Raw genomic sequence first — 17,981 nt, forward strand, 5'->3', positions numbered from 1 at the left:
AGTGGGGACGTCACCACTTACACTACCAGGCCCCGCCCCACCCGTTGTTGTCGGAGGCGGGAAGACGGTGTCTGAAACATAAAGCAGCCAATCAGCGACTAGGACACAAAACAGCGACAAAGCATGACCAATTAGAAATGCGTGGTGAGTTCAAGAACACTTGGCTACAGGCAATTTAAAAAAAAAAAGGAATTACAACTTTCTTCTCCTTTTTTGACGAATATTAGAAACATTTTCCCTCTATAATAACCTAAGAAACAGACTTTAAATATTAAAAATCAATTATATCTAACGCATATTAGTGCAACAAGGGACCGACAAAACGAACTCTGCATTTACGAGTTATCAGTGAGTACGTGAATACAGCATATCGACTCGGCCAGCATGGCGGCGCCCGAAAGTGGCAAATGTGGCTTTTTCGTGGAGAAAAAGAAACGCTTTTGTAAAATGGTCGTTGCCAAAGGTAAAAGGTTCTGTGGAGAACATGCGACCATGGTGAGTTGTGTAGGGCTGGGTGACTTAAGGTTACGACGAAGAACAAGTCGTTACAAATTAACCATCCAATTCAGAAAATTATAATTTTATTTGAAGGTCTACGGTGGTGGCGCCTTTGAGCTGAAATATAACTAACAGTAAATATTAATTAAACCTGTAGGTAGAATAATTGAAACTTCAATACAGAGAGAAAAAAAAAAGAGATTTGTGCCAGGAAGTGATGACGTTTATTATGGTGGTGATCAGGTCACGTGTTTATGGTTTCAGGAAGAAGGCGGCAGCAGCAAGAGGATTCTTTGCCCTCTGGACCCCAAACAGTGAGACATCAAGTTGACATATTCGTTGTATTGTAGCTGAGATAGGCTCCAGCACCCCCCCCCCCCCCCCCAAAAAAAAGGGACAGGCGGTAGAAAATGGATGCATTGTTGAGATACACCAGGGTACGGTTGTATTTTTGCCTCATTCCTGTGAGAATCCTGCCTGTGACTAAAGCATTAAGGATATGGACTAGCTGCAGTGTGCTCAACACCTGTGAGAAATTAATACCGTATCAAGATTTATCTCTTTCGGACTTATCAGGTCCATAATTCTCGCATTCTTCATTCACGCCTAAAGTGAAAGATAAGGTTGGTAGGTAGGTCTTTATTGTCATTGCACAAGTACAACGAAACTTTGTTTTCAGCACAAACCCGTTCAAGATTAGACAAACAAACAGTGTACAGGTTTACAGAACAGGAACGCTGATGGGTCGCCACAATGCGCTTCGTAAAAGATGGGTAAAAAGGTCGACGCTGGGAAAGGATGAGTAAAAAAAATACAATCTAGACTGGGCTCCTAAGTCTGTAGTGGGAAAAAACCTCCATAACAAGGCACATATACATATTACAACATACATCTCGAGACTTGCAACAGAGGGGAGGGAGTGGGGGGGCCACGGTGGCAGGCTGCAGCTCTTCAGGCGCTGCCCATCCGTCCATCACCCCTAAGAGATTTGCGTCAAGGACGTTGGATGGGGGGTGGGTTATGTGTATGTGGCGTATATTTTTTTGTGGATGCATGTGTGTGTGTAAGCCTGCAGTGTGTCTCTGTTCCGCGGCCTTGGTGTCGTGCAGCCGATAGTCAGTCCAAAGTCACCAACAACAGGTGTGTGTCCATGAGAGACAAGAAGGTGAGTTTGTTGTGTCTTCGCCGCACTGTCCTTCGGGAGAGTCTCCAAGCCAGGGAAACAATCCAAGTTAGAATGTTTTGTATGCGAGGGAAAATAAAAATGAGCTTTTCACTCGAAATTGTCTATGACTGATCCTCAAAATAGTAACACAAAAATAGTAAAGCAAAAACGACACCAAACAGTGAGACATCAAGTTGACATATTCGTTGTATTGTAGCTGAGATAGGCTCCAGCCCTCCACCCCCCAAAAAAAGGGTCAGGCGGTAGAAAATGGATGGATATTCGCACATGCATTGTTGAGATACACTAGGGTACGGTTGTATTTTTGCCTCATTCCTGTGAGAATCCTGCGTGTGACTAAAGCATTAAGGATATGGACTAGCTGCAGTGTGCTCAACACCTGTGAGAAATTAATACTGTATCAAGATTTATCTCTTTCGGACTTATCAGGTCCATAGTGCATTCTTCTCGCATTCTTCATTCACGCCTAAAGTGAAAGATAAGGTTGGTAGGTAGGTCTTTATTGTCATTGCACAAGTACAACGGGTTTTCAGCACAAACCCGTTCAAGATTAGACAAACAGTGTACAGGTTTACAGAACAGGAACGCTTTTGGGTCGCCACAAGGCGCCTCGTAAAAGATAGGTAAAAAGTTTGACGCTGGGAAAGGATGAGTAAAAAAAATACAATCTAGACTGGGCTCCTAAGTCTGTAGTGGGAAAAAAAACTCCATAACAAGGCACATATACATATTACAACATACATCTCGAGACTTGCAACAGAGGGGAGGGAGTGGGGGGCCACGGTGGCAGGCTGCAGCTCTTCAGGCGCTGCCCATCCGCCCATCACCCCTAAGAGATTTGCGTCAAGGGCGTTGGATGGGGGGTGGATTATGTGTATGTGGCGTATATTTTTTGTGGATGCATGTGTGTGTGTGTAAGCCTGCAGTGTGTCTCTGTTCCGCGGCCTTGGTGTCGTGCAGCCGATAGTCAGTCCAAAGTCACCAACAACAGGTGTGTTTAGGGAGTTTGTTGTGTCTTCGCCGCACTGTCCTTCGGGAGAGTCTCCAAGCCAGGGAAACAATCCAAGTTAGAATGTTTTGTATGCGAGTGAAAATAAAAATGAGCTTTTCACTCGAAATTGTCTATGACTGATCCTCAACATAGTAACGCAAAAATAGTAAAGCAAAAACGACACCAAACAGTGAGACATCAAGTTGACATATTCGTTGTATTGTAGCTGAGATAGGCTCCAGCCCCCCACCCCCCAAAAAAAGGGACAGGCGATAGAAAATGGATGGATGGATGGATATTCGCACATGCATTGTTGAGATACACTAGGGTACGGTTGTATTTTTGCCTCATTCCTGTGAGAATCCTGCGTGTGACTAAAGCATTAAGGATATGGACTAGCTGCAGTGTGCTCAACACCTGTGAGAAATTAATACTGTATCAAGATTTATCTCTTTCGGACTTATCAGGTCCATAGTGCATTCTTCTCGCATTCTTCATTCACGCCTAAAGTGAAGGATAAGGTTGGTAGGTAGGTCTTTATTGTCATTGCACAAGTACAACGAAACTTTATTTTCAGCACAAACCTGTTCAAGATTAGACAAACAAACAGTGTACAGGTTTACAGAACAGGAACGCTGATGGGTCGCCACAAGGCGCCTTGTAAAAGATGGGTAAAAAGGTCGACGCTGGGAAAGGATGAGTAAAAAAATACAATCTAGACTGGTCTCCTAAGTCTGTAGTGGGGAAAAAACCTCCATAACAAGGCACATATACATATTACAACATACATCTCGAGACTTGCAACAGAGGGGAGGGTGTGGGGGGGCCACGGTGGCAGGCTGCAGCTCTTCAGGCGCTGCCCATCCGTCCATCACCCCTAAGAGATTTGCGTCAAGGGCGTTGGATGGGGGGTGGGTTATGTGTATGTGGCGTATATTTTTTGTGGATGCATGTGTGTGTGTGTAAGCCTGCAGTGTGTCTGTTCCGCGGCCTTGGTGTCGTGCAGCCGATAGTCAGTCCAAAGTCACCACCAACAACAGGTGTGTTTAGGGAGTTTGTTGTGTCTTCGCCGCACTGTCCTTCGGGAGAGTCTCCAAGCCAGGGAAACAATCCAAGTTAGAATGTTTTGTATGCGAGTGAAAATAAAAATGAGCTTTTCACTCGAAATTGTCTATGACTGATCCTCAAAATAGTAACGCAAAAATACAACCTTACCTACTGCACCATTGTAACAGTACACTTGTAATATTTACTCATTTTTTGGTCTTTACTCTGTAGTAGCGAAAACGTTCTCACCCAAGGTGTAATTCTACAAAGAACAACTTTCTGGTAAAAGTGATTTTAGTTCACTGCTATTAGTTATTTCCAGGCAAGCTAAACAGTTTTTGCTCCCCCAAAAAAACAGACAATAAGCTACAAAAACGTTGAAACCTTCCCTGGCCTTTGTCTCAGCAGCAACATTTCTATTGATTCTTGAAAAGCTAAAAGGGCCGCTGTGATTCAGAAGGAAAACGTCACTGAAAATCATTACTCAGAAGTAGCAATCAATGTGAGGTGGTAGGTAAGACCCCATAAGTGTCTTGTGTGTCACTTTGTCACCGTTTGTTCTCAGCACGGTCAGTGAAGACAAACTGGACAAACACTTGAAGAAATGTAACTCCAGAGTCAAACCAAAGCCCGTAAGCCAATGACTTTCTGTACTTCCTGTTTGTGCTTTGGCGCGCTGACCTTGTTTGTTTCTGTTGTCAGCAATATTATGTGGAGGACATCAACGCTGGCTCAGCTAACCAAGACCACGACGGCGCCCAAGGGGTAACACTCCACATCTGTTTGATTTCGTTACTATGGTAACATCTATTTTTATTGGACTGTTGCAATGGGATCTTTTGTTTTGTAACACCTTCTTTCATTGTAATGTTACCCTTGAATCATCTACATCTCTTCTAATGTTACTATTACTATGGTAACATTCACCTTTATGGTATTTTTTACCATTGTAGCGTTACTATGGTAACAGCCACTTTAGTTGTAACGTTTTTACTAATGTTACGATGGCAGCGTTACTATAGGAACATCCACTTTTATTGTAGTGTTACGACGGTAGCGTTACTATGGTAATATCCACTTGTATTGCAGTGTCACTATGATAGCATTACTATGGTAGCATCCATTGTAATTGTATTGTTACAATGGTAGCCTGCAAGCGTTACTATGGTAACATCCACTTTTATTGTAAATTTACTGTGATAGTGTTCCCATGGTAACGTTCACTTTTATTCTAACGTTACCATTGTAGCAGTACTATGGTAACATCCACTTTAATTGTAATGTTCCTGTGGTAGCATTACTATGGTAACCTCCACTATGTTATAATGTTACCATGTTAAGAAGGTAGCGTTACTATAGCAACATCCACTTTGGTGGAATGTTATCATGGTAGCGTTACTATGGTACGTCTACTTTTATTATGTTATTATGGTACAGCTACTATGGTAACATACACTACGTTGTAATGTTACATGGTAGCGTTGATATGGTAGTCTAACATCTACTTTTATTGTAATGTTACCATTGTAGCATTACTATGGCAACATGCACTTTGTTGTAATGTTACATGGTAGGGTTACTATGGTAGTCTAACATCTACTTTTATGGTAATGTTACCATTGTAGCATTACTATGGCAACATGCACTTTGTTGTAATGTTACATGGTAGGGTTACTATGGTAGTCTAACATCTACTTTTATGGTAATGTTACCATTGTAGCATTACTATGATAACACCCTCTTTTATTGTAACGCTACCATTGTAGCGTTACCATGGTAACATCCACTTCTATTGTAACGGGGACCCCGACTTAAACAAGTTGAAAAACTTATTCGGGTGTTACCATTTAGTGGTCAATTGTACGGAATATGTACTGTACTGTGCAGTCTACTAATAAAAGTTTCAATCAATCAATCAATGTTACCTGTGTAGCATCACTACTATGGTAACATCCACATTTATTGTAATCTTACAATGGTAGTGTTACTATGGTAGCCTAACATCTACTTTTATTGTAATGTTACCATTGTAGCATTACTATGGTAACATCCACCTTTGTTGTAATGTTACAATAGTAGCGTTACTATGGTAACATACACTGCTGTAATGTTACATGGTAACGTTACGATGGTAGCCCAACATCTACTTTTATTGTAGTGTTACCATTGTAGCATTACTATGGTAATATCTTCTTTTATTGTAATATTATCATTGTAGCATTACTATGGTAACATGCACTTTGTTGTAATGTTACAATGGTAGTGTTACTATGGTAGCCTAACATCTACTTTTATTGTAATGTTACCATTGTACCATTACTATGGTAACATCCACCTTTGTTGTAATGTTACAATAGTAGCGCTACTATGGTAACATACACTGCTGTAATGTTACATGGTAACGTTACGATGGCAGCCCAACATCTACTTTTATTGTAATGTTACCATTGTAGCATTACTATGGTAACATCCACCTATATTGTAATGTTACAATGGTAGCGTACTAGCGTTACTATGGTAACATTCACTTTCATTGCATTTTTACCGTGGTAGCGTTACTATGGCAACATCTACTTTTGTTGTGACGCTACGATGGTGCAATACTTGTTCTAATAAAATGCTGACTGTCATGTTCCTATGGTAACATGCAATCTGTGTGTATGTGTAGGTGAGTCTGTGTGAACAAACCACGACTCAGTTACGACACCTGCTGGACAAATTGAAGACTGCTACAAAAGGTGAGCGTCGCCAAGTCTGCCACATGTCTGCCTTTTGGATTGCCTCTCTGACTGTGTCCGTGTGCTCGATGAAGCTCTCGACTGTCAGCTGGAGGAGAGCTTCCTGTCTCATCCTGTCTTTCAAGAGGAACTTGATAACCCCAAAAATGGAGACTCCGCCCACAAGCACCTGAAGCAGCAGGTAGAGAAGAAACCTGGTTGTTTAGGGACCTGTCAGGTTCAAACACCAAACTGTCTATTAAACAAGACAAGCAAGGAATCAGGCAGAGACAGAGTTAAATTTTGCTCATGAGGAGAAACATTTGGGGCTGCACACTCAGTTACAGTCTCTCACCACGCTCTAAGGTACAGTCCCACGCGCTCCTCTATTCATTCGGGAGTTCCCCAGTTAACGTCACTGAGGCTGCTTCTAGGGGGAGGGGACACATATTACGCAAGCAGCCTCAGTATCACAATACGCATACCTGCCAACTCCGGTTTTCCCGTAATTAGTACGGTTTTCATCAACCTATTCCGGGTTACGGTTGCAGTGATAAAAAATACGGTTTTTCATTAATTAAAAAAAAAAAGTTTTATTCACGAAATCGCGTAACAACGACAATCGACACTGCTTCCCGTAACTTCCTATCGAGCCATTCCGATTGCCATGCGCAAGGCTATTTATAGCACCGCTGCCAAGCACGAGGCACCAGTTGCCATTGTTTCCAAACGAGCGAACGATCATGGAATCAGCCGGAGAAAAATCGCAAACGAGTCTTAAACCGAAAAGAAAACTGCAGTCATTCCCTGAAGAATATTCAAAAGCCTATCCGGGAATAATTAGCCGTTCCAAAAAGGGTGAAAACTACGCGAATTGCACCTTGTGCAGACAAGATTTTTCGATCGGACACGGAGGAATTAGCGATGTAAAAGACCACGTTGGGACAAAAAAACACAAGTCTAATGCCGTTGCTAGCGATACAAGTGGAAAACTTTCAACGTTTTTCGTCGCCCAAACAGATTCTTTGGATGTGATGTGCTGCATTTACAACTGTCTTGATTGCTAAAATTAATTTTCATTAATTCTTCTTCAATTCTTTTGAAAGGCTTACAGAAAACTGCAATTGAATTGTAGTTCCATGCTAATGATGCTATTGAATTACATTTTAATGAAGTAAACTTATCATAAAGTTACCATATCATTTTTGCAGTATGATCAATCTGATAGAATACATTTGGATTTTAGCCACAAAAAGGTAATGACACCAATGTTATCTATTGGAATTGTTTAGTACTGTTATACTGTTAAAAGTGTTTATACTATTTATGCTTTCAAGTCCAAGTTGAAGAAATCTTGTTAAATGTTGACAGCATAACTACCAAAATACAGAAGTATGTCCTTAATATTTTTGCAGTGCTATTTCTGTTGAAAAGTTCAAATGATTACATTAGAGATGTGATGTGCCACTTTTCAAGTGTCTGATGGCTTAAATTCATTTTCATTAATTTTTCATATCTTGAATTCTTTTGAAAGGCTTACAAAAAAACTACATTTGAATTGTAATTCCATGCTATTGACAGGACTATTAATTTTAATGAAGTTAGCTTACCATGTTTACAGTATGATAATTGTGATAGAAATGTGAATTTTAGGCATAGAATATTTTTTACAATTGAACAAGGCAGTAGATTATACAAGCTTGGACAGAAAGTTAATAATGACACCAATTTTTTTTTTTAATGGAATTGTTTAGTACTGTTTTACCATTTGTTTACTGTAAAAAGTGTTTATACTGTTTATACTTTCAATTAACAAATTGAAGTCTTGTGAAAGGTTGACAGGATAACTGGCATTAACTGTCAAAATAATTTCAAACTATTGAAGTTAGCTTACAGAATAAACATGTCAATCAACCCATATGATTTTTGCTGTAATATTTTTGTTTTGAAAAGTCACTGTGACTGATAGAAAAGTGATGGTTTTAGCAACATTTTAACCTGTCTGAATGCTAATAATCATTTTGCGTCGGGGGGGCGAAGGAACCCCCCACCAGGACTTTGTCCTGGACCTACCGGGGCCTGCGGCCCCTGGACCCTGGCTACTAGGTTTTTCTGATTTCAAAAGTTGGCAGGTATGCAATACGTGATTATTCAGAATGCAACCGTGCTTGAGCTCGAGATTTTGCCCTGGCTCTGCTTTGTCTGCGTGTTTATGTCTTATCTTCGTTGAGGTACTTGATGTCCGTCCTTGGCTGTTTTAGCGGCCTGGAAGACAGAAACTGCTGCTGCGAGACTACTTGCAGTGGAAGATAACAAGTTGTGTGCCTTTGCACGGATAGAAAAGTACAACTTGAGCGCAATAGATAATAACCATAGCAACGGCCTTTAAGCATAAGAGTTGTGTGATAACTTATACATAATTATTCTAACAGGATCACAAGCTGTCGGATAATCGCTCCTGTTTTCCCCCCTCCCCAGGCTTCCATCGTAGCACACCTGGAGACGCTGGGCTTGCTGGGACGCGGGCGGTGCTTCGTGGAGTTCGGGGCAGGTCGAGGGAAACTCTCCCACTGGATCCACGAAGCCCTGAAGACCACAGAGCAGCCGGCAGACTTGGACGACCTGCAGATGCTTCTGGTGGAAAGAAGCAGCACCCGCTTTAAGGTGACACCCCCAATCCGGTCAAGTCGTTTAGGGCAGTGGTCCCCAACCACCGGTCCGTGACGCATTTGCTACGGGGCCGCCCAGAAACATTTTCATCAACTTAACTTTGGCCTGCCCCACTAAACACACCAATAACCTGTTATTAGATGTATATTACAACTCCTGATAGAAGTCGCCATTTGTTATATAGTACAGTATATAAAATGTTAATGTGCCAGATTGTAGCCAAAGACTAATTTCCATCTGCAGGGTCATTGTATAGAGCAGGGGTGCTTAATCTGTTTGACATCAGGACCCAACTTTTCCACTACTGACCCGGGGACCACTCTAATATTAACACTGAATTAGTAATCATATTCAATAAAATTAAATATCTACCCTACTTACAGTTTAATACCTTGTAAAATGATATAAAAGCATGTGTTAATCACAAAGATTATATTATTTAATTTAACAAATAAACCTTAGACTTAGGTCAGGCTGATTAGAAAAAATAAGTGTACATACAATATGTATTATGTTGTGCTAAAATAAAATACAAATAATAATAAATGTGGTTTTTAACTAAACTGTCAATGAAAATACAGCTGCACCACTTTAGTCATAATTTTTGCGCTTAAGAAATTTCTCTATGACGTTAGTGCCAGACTTCTTCTGTTTGTTTTATGTTGTCATTACTGCCACCAGTGGTGGAAAAGTGTATTACAACAAAGTACCGCTGCGGCCTATACGAACCACAACTGAAAAAACACATATATTACATTCTACTGGGCGCTCGCGGCCCAACTATGGTTAAGAAACACTGGTATATAGTATATGCCATCTCTTCGTAAATAAACACGCCCAAAAGGCTCCCACTACTTCAGCCTTATAGTGAGTTGATTTTTCATGCTCATTTTTTTGCAGTTTTTTTCTGCCACACGTGGAAAGCCGGTCCGTGAAAATAATGCATACATTAAACCGGTCCCTGGTGTAAAAAAGGTTGGGGACCCCTGGTTTAGGGCACCAAACGTATAATCTGCGGTAGAGATGCGCGGTTTGCGGACACAACCGCAGAGTCCGCGGATTATCCGCGGTTCGGGCGGTTGAAATAAAAAAAAATTAGATTTTATCCGCGGGTCGGGTCGGGCGGTTGAAATAAAAAAAAATTAGATTTTAAATAGATTCAGGCGGGTGGCAGTTAAACCAATTCGGAAATACAGGTAAAAGCCAGTAAATTAGAATATTTTGAAAAACTTGATTTATTTCAGTAATTGCATTCAAAAGGTGTAACTTGTACATTATATTTATTCATTGCACACAGACTGATGCATTCAAATGTTTATTTCATTTAATTTTGATGATTTGAAGTGGCAACAAATGAAAATCCAAAATTCCGTGTGTCACAAAATTAGAATATTACTTAAGGCTAATACAAAAAAGGGATTTTTAGAAATGTTGGCCAACTAAAAAGTATGAAAATGAAAAATATGAGCATGTACAATACTCAATACTTGGTTGGAGCTCCTTTTGCCTCAATTACTGCGTTAATGCGGCGTGGCATGGAGTCGATGAGTTTCTGGCACTGCTCAGGTGTTATGAGAGCCCAGGTTGCTCTGATAGTGGCCTTCAACTCTTCTGCGTTTTTGGGTCTGGCATTCTGCATCTTCCTTTTCACAATACCCCACAGATTTTCTATGGGGCTAAGGTCAGGGGAGTTGGCGGGCCAATTTAGAACAGAAATACCATTGTCCGTAAACCAGGCACGGGTAGATTTTGCGCTGTGTGCAGGCGCCAAGTCCTGTTGGAACTTGAAATCTCCATCTCCATAGAGCAGGTCAGCAGCAGGAAGCATGAAGTGCTCTAAAACTTGCTGGTAGACGGCTGCGTTGACCCTGGATCTCAGGAAACAGAGTGGACCGACACCAGCAGATGACATGGCACCCCAAACCATCACCCAACCATGCAAATTTTGCATTTCCTTTGGAAATCGAGGTCCCAGAGTCTGGAGGAAGACAGGAGAGGCACAGGATCCACGTTGCCTGAAGTCTAGTGTAAAGTTTCCACCATCAGTGATGGTTTGGGGTGCCATGTCATCTGCTGGTGTCGGTCCACTCTGTTTCCTGAGATCCAGGGTCAACGCAGCCGTCTACCAGCAAGTTTTAGAGCACTTCATGCTTCCTGCTGCTGACCTGCTCTATGGAGATGGAGATTTCAAGTTCCAACAGGACTTGGCGCCTGCACACAGCGCAAAATCTACCCGTGCCTGGTTTACGGACCATGGTATTTCTGTTCTAAATTGGCCCGCCAACTCCCCTGACCTTAGCCCCATAAAACATCTGTGGGGTATTGTGAAAAGGAAGATGCAGAATGCCAGACCCAAAAACGCAGAAGAGTTGAAGGCCACTATCAGAGCAACCTGGGCTCTCATAACACCTGAGCAGTGCCAGAAACTCATCGACTCCATGCCACGCCGCATTAACGCAGTAATTGAGGCAAAAGGAGCTCCAACCAAGTATTGAGTATTGTACATGCTCATATTTTTCATTTTCATACTTTTCAGTTGGCCAACATTTCTAAAAATCCCTTTTTTGTATTAGCCTTAAGTAATATTCTAATTTTGTGACACACGGAATTTTGGATTTTCATTTGTTGCCACTTCAAATCATCAAAATTAAATGAAATAAACATTTGAATGCATCAGTCTGTGTGCAATGAATAAATATAATGTACAAGTTACACCTTTTGAATGCAATTACTGAAATAAATCAAGTTTTTCAAAATATTCTAATTTACTGGCTTTTACCTGTATATATACATAGTTAAATGTTGTTACCCACATACGAAAAACGAGCAGGCACCTGCAGCATATGCCACAACAGAAGAAGAAAAAAAAAAAGAGATGGACACTTTTACGGAGCGGAGAAGGGACGCCTCGCCGGGGTCCGGGACCGAGGCCCCTTCCCCCGAGAGGGCCCCACCGGGAGCTGTAGCTGAGGTGATCCGCGAGAAGGGCCCGACGCACGTCCAGGGTCACCACCGCGCCCACCGCACGACACCCCGCCTCGTCCGCCTTCGCCGCGGCCGGCGTCACGCGCAGCAGGTAAGCAGCTTACCTGCCCGCCACCCCCGTGGCCGGGGGCTCGTAACAGGGGTCACTCCGCGCGCTCCGCCCGCGCAGCTTACCTGCCCGCCACCCCCGTTGCCGGGGGCGCGTAACAGGGGTCACTCCGCGCGCAGTGCGCTCACGAAAGGGGTGGGGCAAGCAGAACTGGCGCTGCGGGATGAATCGAACGCCGGGTTAAGGCGCCCGATGCCGACGCTCATCAGACCCCAGAAAAGGTGTTGGTTGATATAGACAGCAGGACGGTGGCCATGGAAGTCGGAACCCGCTAAGGAGTGTGTAACAACCCACCTGCCGAATCAACTAGCCCTGAAAATGCATGGCGCTGGAGCGTCGGGCCCATACCCGGCCGTCGCCGGCAGCGAGAGCCGCGAGGGCTAGGCCGCGACGAGTAGGATGGGCGCCGCGGTGCGCGCTGAAGCCTCGGGCGCGATCCCGGGTGCGAGGGACATCGCACCTCCACGCGCTTGGAGGTGCGCTCAGCGCGGCTCCCAGATGATTGCTGCATTGGATCAGTCGCCTTTCTTTAACAGGCAAAAGCTTTATAACCTCACTAATGCCTTGCATCGTCTATATTAGATATATAACAACGGGCGGGTGCGGTGTTGATTAAATGTTAGTTCGGGTGGATGCGGATGGTTGACGACTTTTGTCATGCGGTTGCGGATGAAATATTTGCCTATCCGCGCATCTCTAATCTGCGGCATTTTTTGTCAGCGTTGATGTCGGTTTGTCTTGGTCCAGGTGGACGGGAAGCATCAGGACGCCGGAGTGGAGTTTGCCAGGCTGCAGATCGACATCCAGCACCTGGATCTGAGTAAGACACCAGCGTTCGCCCTCTACTGTTTCTCCTCATGGGAGTCTGGTCATGTGACTGATTGCAGGTAAAGTTCCGCTGCTGGAACGCCGGTTGCCGCTGGTCGGAGTGGGGAAACATTTATGTGGCGCGGCGACAGGTGAGAGCCGCACTCACGTTCGCTGCGGCGATGCCAACTCAGCAGAATGTTGTCGCGTCAGATCTCGCTCTTCGCTGCTTGCTGGAAACATCGGCGCCTCAACGCGGACCGCCAAGGAAGCGCCTCAAAACGTCAGACGAGAGTCCCGGGCACTGCGCGTCCCCCCCAGTGCTGGGCCTGGCGGTGGCGCTGTGCTGTCACCACCGCTGCGAGTGGCGCCACTACGTGGGTCAGCAGTTCTTTTCGGACCTGGGCCTGGGTCCCGCGGAGTTTTCCGGGTTCTGCCGCATGTCCAGCTGGGCCACGTGCGGCCTTCGCGCCGCCGATCGAAGTGCGGACGAAGAACACGAGCCGATAGAAGAGACAGACGAGGCGCTCGGGTAAAGATGTCAGATTTTAATCGACAGCACATTTGTTCATTAGCTGGTCATGTGACGTTCGGTAAGCAGGCTCATTTGCATATCATCAGGTTTTTGTCGCCGGCCGAGCGCGAGCAGGTGGGACGCCGCTGCAAACTTCTGATCGACAGCGGGAGAATCCACTTCCTGCGCAGCCGAGGATTCCACGGCCGACTCACTTGTTACGTCGGCAGTCACGTGACCCTGGAGAATGTCCTGCTGACGGCCACGCCCTCCCATGTTTGACTTTGTTGCTAATAAAACCTCATTTTGACGCCACTCAGCAGGCGACTCTGTGCACGTTGAGCGCGGCGTGCGCTCTCTTCCGGGCCTCACATATGTACGACAGCATGAAGTCTCGCCCAAACATCTCGCGGTCGTCGTCGTCCTCCTGCTCCTCCTCCTGAGGCGCCGTTGTCACGGATATATTGACTTCCAGCGTTAGCGGATTGTCCCGGAAGTTGACAAACCTGCGAGAAGATCCACTTAAGGAGCATTCTTGCTGCTGTCCAGACGTGGACAGGAAGTACTTACCTGAGGTTGGACATGTCCTCCATCATGGGGGGGATGTCACTAAGTCTGTTGCTGCTCAGAACCAGCGTGTCCAAGCTAGGCATCCTGCTGATGTTCTCTGGAAGTTTCTCCAGCTGGTTTCGCTGCAGCCACAAGGCGTGCAGGTTCTCCATCCTGACCACAGCCAGCGCTGCGTTTTGAATGGCGGACGGGGAACGAGGAGGCGGGGCCTTTACCTACCTGTTGATGTCTTCGGGTAAGGAGGTCAGGCAGTTTCCCGCCATGTCGAGCCACTCCAGCGCCGGCATGCTGAGCAAGCACGGCGGCACCAGGCTGAAGAGGTTCATGGACAAGTCCAGATGCTGCAGACACCTCAGCTTGCTCAACTGGAAACGCGACAAGAAACAGAAACAAATTCCGGTTCTGGTCAAGCATCCTTGAGGGATTGGATTATAGAACCAGTCCAAAGGCCGATAAAAGATCTACACAAGGGAGGAGAAAAACCTTTCTACCTGGTCCGGAAGCTGGTGGAGGTCTCGGTTCATCGCCAGTTCCAACCTCTCCAGACTCTCACAGTTGCCGAGCTCCTCCGGAACAAACTGGACTCGGTTGTAGCTGAGCAGCAGTTCTTTGAGCCGGGTCAGTCTGCCTGAAGGCGACACAACACAATCCAGAGTTTCTCTTATTATTCCCTCATTTATACAGCAGTGATGCCCAAAATGCGGCCCGCAGGCAAAATGTAGCCCGTCATATCTTTTTATTTGGCCCGCCAAAAGGCGGCTCCCGAAATGTAATACATATTATATTGACCTCTTTCAAGCTGCACAATCAGTCGCCAGAAATGTACTGTAAATAATCAGCGGTGCTATTTTTCCATTTACAGTAATGCATTGTACAAACAGGAAACTTAGATTTTTACAGTAAAAAAAGTAGCAGCTCAGTCGCCAGAATCTTCTGGTAAAAATAAGTGGTACAGTTTTTCTATTCATAGTAATGCACTGTAAAAAAAAAAGAAAAAGGACCATATATTTTTCTGTTGGAAAAAATGGTAGCTCAGTCGCCAGAATGTTGCAGTGGAAATAACAGTTGTACCATTTACAGTACTGAACTGTAATAAAATGGCCATAGATTTTACTGTAAAAACCAGAGGTACTATTTTTCCATATGCAGTAATGCATTGTACAAACAGGAAACTTAGATTTTTACAGTAAAAAAAGTAGCAGCTCAGTCGCCAGAATCTTCTGGTGAAAATAAGTGGTACAGTTTTTCTATTCATAGTAATGCACTGTAAAAAAAAAAAAAAGGACCATATATTTTTCTGTTGGAAAAAATGGTAGCTCAGTCGCCAGAATGTTGCAGTGGAAATAACAGTTGTACCATTTACAATTTACAGTACTGATCTGTAATAAAATGGCCATAGATTTTACTGTGAAAACTAGAGGTACTATTTTTCCGTGTGCAGCAATGCACTGTACAAACAGGAAACATATTTTTACAGTAAAAAAAAGTAGCAGCTCAGTTGCCAGAATTGTGTGGTAAAAATAACAGTGGTACGTTTTTCCATTTACAGTAATGCACTGTAAAAAAAAACCTTAGATTTCACGGTAAAAGCCTGGCAGCTCAGTCTGCAAAATTTTGCGGTAAAAATAACAGTTGTAACGTTTTAGAATTTACAGAAACGCGGTATAAAAAGATAGATTTTACAGTAAAAAACAGCCAGCTCAGTCACCAGAATTTTTACGTGAAAACAAACAGTGGTACGGTTTTTCAATTTACTGGGGTTACCCACATATGCGGTCCTCTCCAAGGTTTCTCATAGTCATTCACATCGACGTCCCACTGGGGTGAGTTTTTCCTTGCCCTTATGTGGGCTTTGTACCGAGGATGTCGTTGTGGCTTGTGCAGCCCTTTGAGACACTTGTGATTTAGGGCTATATAAATAAACATTGATTGATTGATTGATTGATACTGTAATTTGATAACCAATGTAAATTTTACGGTAATGTTTTTTTTTTTTACAGTGCATTACTTTGAACTAAAAACGGTACGACTTATGTGACCTACCAGTTTTTTTTACAGAAAAAATTACTGTAATTTTTTTTCAGTGTATTACTATGCATTAAAAAAACAGTACCACTTTTTTTTTTTTTTTCTACAGGCTAACTAGTTGCCATCAATTGAACCAGACGATCTCTACTACTTTATATTTACACGCTGATGCCAGACCTGTTTCAGGAGAAGTTCCGAACATGGTGGTCAAAATATCGCCCGTGGACCATTGGCGCATTTTCACTTTGGCCCTTAACCTCTAAAGGCCCAAGCTGTTTCTTTACATGCTTTTTTTTTTTTTTTTCTCTTTGCTATTTGGGCTTATTGGACCCTAATTAGAATAAAATCTAAGAATCATCTCTTGATATGATGTACTTAGTCCATAAGTACACAAATGTGTACTTCATGTTTAGTGACATGCTAATCCTTATTTTTACACTTTTTTTTTCTTCCAAATTCCATTGTATGTTATACTCTTCTGACACCACCAGATGGCAGTAAAAGTGTCCATATAAGTGGCCATAAAACCCCAATTCAGTAGTGTACACAATTTTGGAAATAAGAGCTAAAAGGTGCTGTCCACGCATGTGGCCACTAAGCCAGGCAAAAGGTTTGGGCACCCCTGATCTAAGGGGACTGACCGATCTGTTTTGGAATCTCCGTGACCCCATTCCGAGACAGATCCAGGACCAGAAGGTTCTGGAAGGAGGAGATGAAGCCGGGGATCTTCTGCAGGCCGCAGCGGTGAATGTGCCACTCCTGCACCTGACTCAGCTGGACCAGGCAGCCCGGCAGCGACTGGACCACAACATTGCAACGTCAGCCGCACGCTCAGCGGGTCAAAGGTCGAGGGCCGCGACGTCACCTTCCGCTCCTCGTGCTCGATGCGCAGAACCAGTCGGCCATCTTCAGTCGTCAGTTTCTGTTTGAGCTGAGCCAGAGTCTCCCGCTCCTCCCAAACGCCGATGCTCAACCTGGACGGGAGTCGGGAAGCGTGTTTGTCAGTACTACGGACCGCCGGGCTAACGTGACTTTTGTGGTGAAATGAAGATGCAGTCCAACCTGCTGCTGCGCTGCTTCCTGCTCTGCTTCTCCCGCGTCTCCCGGACGTTCTGGATCTTGGTCTCCCACAACGCTTTCATGGAACTGACCGAGCCGCATACCACGATGGCCGCCATGACGAGTGTCTACCTTGTGATGTCACAGCGTACAGGACGACCCCTGACCTCCGGGCTCCTGTCATCAAGCGTCTGGTCCCATCGTCAAAGGCCAGCTGGTGAGTGATGTCGTCAACCTCAGAAACTCATGAGTTTAGAATAGATACTTTGATTAGATTAATAGAAATAAGGTATTGAGGTAGCAGTTAGCGCATTAGTATGTAGTGCTTAGCATAGCAGCACATTCGTAAGGTTGTGACAATTGTAATATTTATTAGTAGTAGTATGAATGATTCTTTACCAGCATAGCGATCCTCACCTCGTGTTGTTCCTCAGTTGAAATCTGACCTCAGACCTGCTGGATAAATTTAGCTCCGAGGTCACGTGGCCTTTGATAGACTTGTTGTCTCAAAGTTCCAGCAGATGGAGACAGAGCGCACTTTAGTACACTTCAGTCCATCCATCCATCTTCTTCCGCTTATCCAAGGTCGGGTCGCAGGGAAGCCCAGACTTTCCTCTCCCCACCCTCTTCGTCCAGCTCTTCCCGGGGGATCCCGAGGCGTTCCCAGGCCAGCCGGGAGACATAGTCCTCCCAACGTGTCCTGGGTCTTCCCCGTGGCCTCCTACCGGTCAGATGTGCCCTAAACACCTCCCTAGGGAGGCGTTCGCATACCTGCCAACTTTTGAAATCAGAAAAACCTA

The 17,981-nt window shown here is 44.3% G+C and overlaps 2 protein-coding genes across 2 annotated transcripts; one reads left to right on the forward strand and one right to left on the reverse strand.

Moving 5' to 3' along the window:
- The first annotated feature begins 348 nt into the window (after nucleotides 1-348).
- trmt13 (tRNA methyltransferase 13 homolog) lies at nucleotides 349-13,844 on the forward strand. Its single transcript, XM_061978303.2, has 11 exons — nucleotides 349-495; nucleotides 763-812; nucleotides 4,288-4,354; nucleotides 4,425-4,487; nucleotides 6,391-6,460; nucleotides 6,535-6,641; nucleotides 8,918-9,103; nucleotides 12,951-13,023; nucleotides 13,091-13,162; nucleotides 13,224-13,542; nucleotides 13,632-13,844. Exons 1-11 carry the CDS (start codon nucleotides 385-387, stop codon nucleotides 13,804-13,806), a joined length of 1,293 nt encoding a protein of 430 aa, XP_061834287.2. The 5' UTR covers nucleotides 349-384; the 3' UTR covers nucleotides 13,807-13,844.
- On the reverse strand, nucleotides 13,841-17,821 carry lrrc39 (leucine rich repeat containing 39). Its single transcript, XM_061978304.2, has 7 exons — nucleotides 17,185-17,821; nucleotides 16,988-17,096; nucleotides 16,764-16,920; nucleotides 14,586-14,722; nucleotides 14,314-14,459; nucleotides 14,095-14,247; nucleotides 13,841-14,030 (listed from the first exon to the last, which is right to left on the reverse strand). Exons 1-7 carry the CDS (start codon nucleotides 17,298-17,300, stop codon nucleotides 13,841-13,843), a joined length of 1,008 nt encoding a protein of 335 aa, XP_061834288.2. The 5' UTR covers nucleotides 17,301-17,821.
- Nucleotides 17,822-17,981: the final 160 nt, after the last annotated feature.

This window comes from Nerophis lumbriciformis, linkage group LG18 (assembly GCF_033978685.3).
Source record: "Nerophis lumbriciformis linkage group LG18, RoL_Nlum_v2.1, whole genome shotgun sequence".
In the NCBI taxonomy this organism is placed as follows: domain Eukaryota; kingdom Metazoa; phylum Chordata; class Actinopteri; order Syngnathiformes; family Syngnathidae; genus Nerophis; species Nerophis lumbriciformis.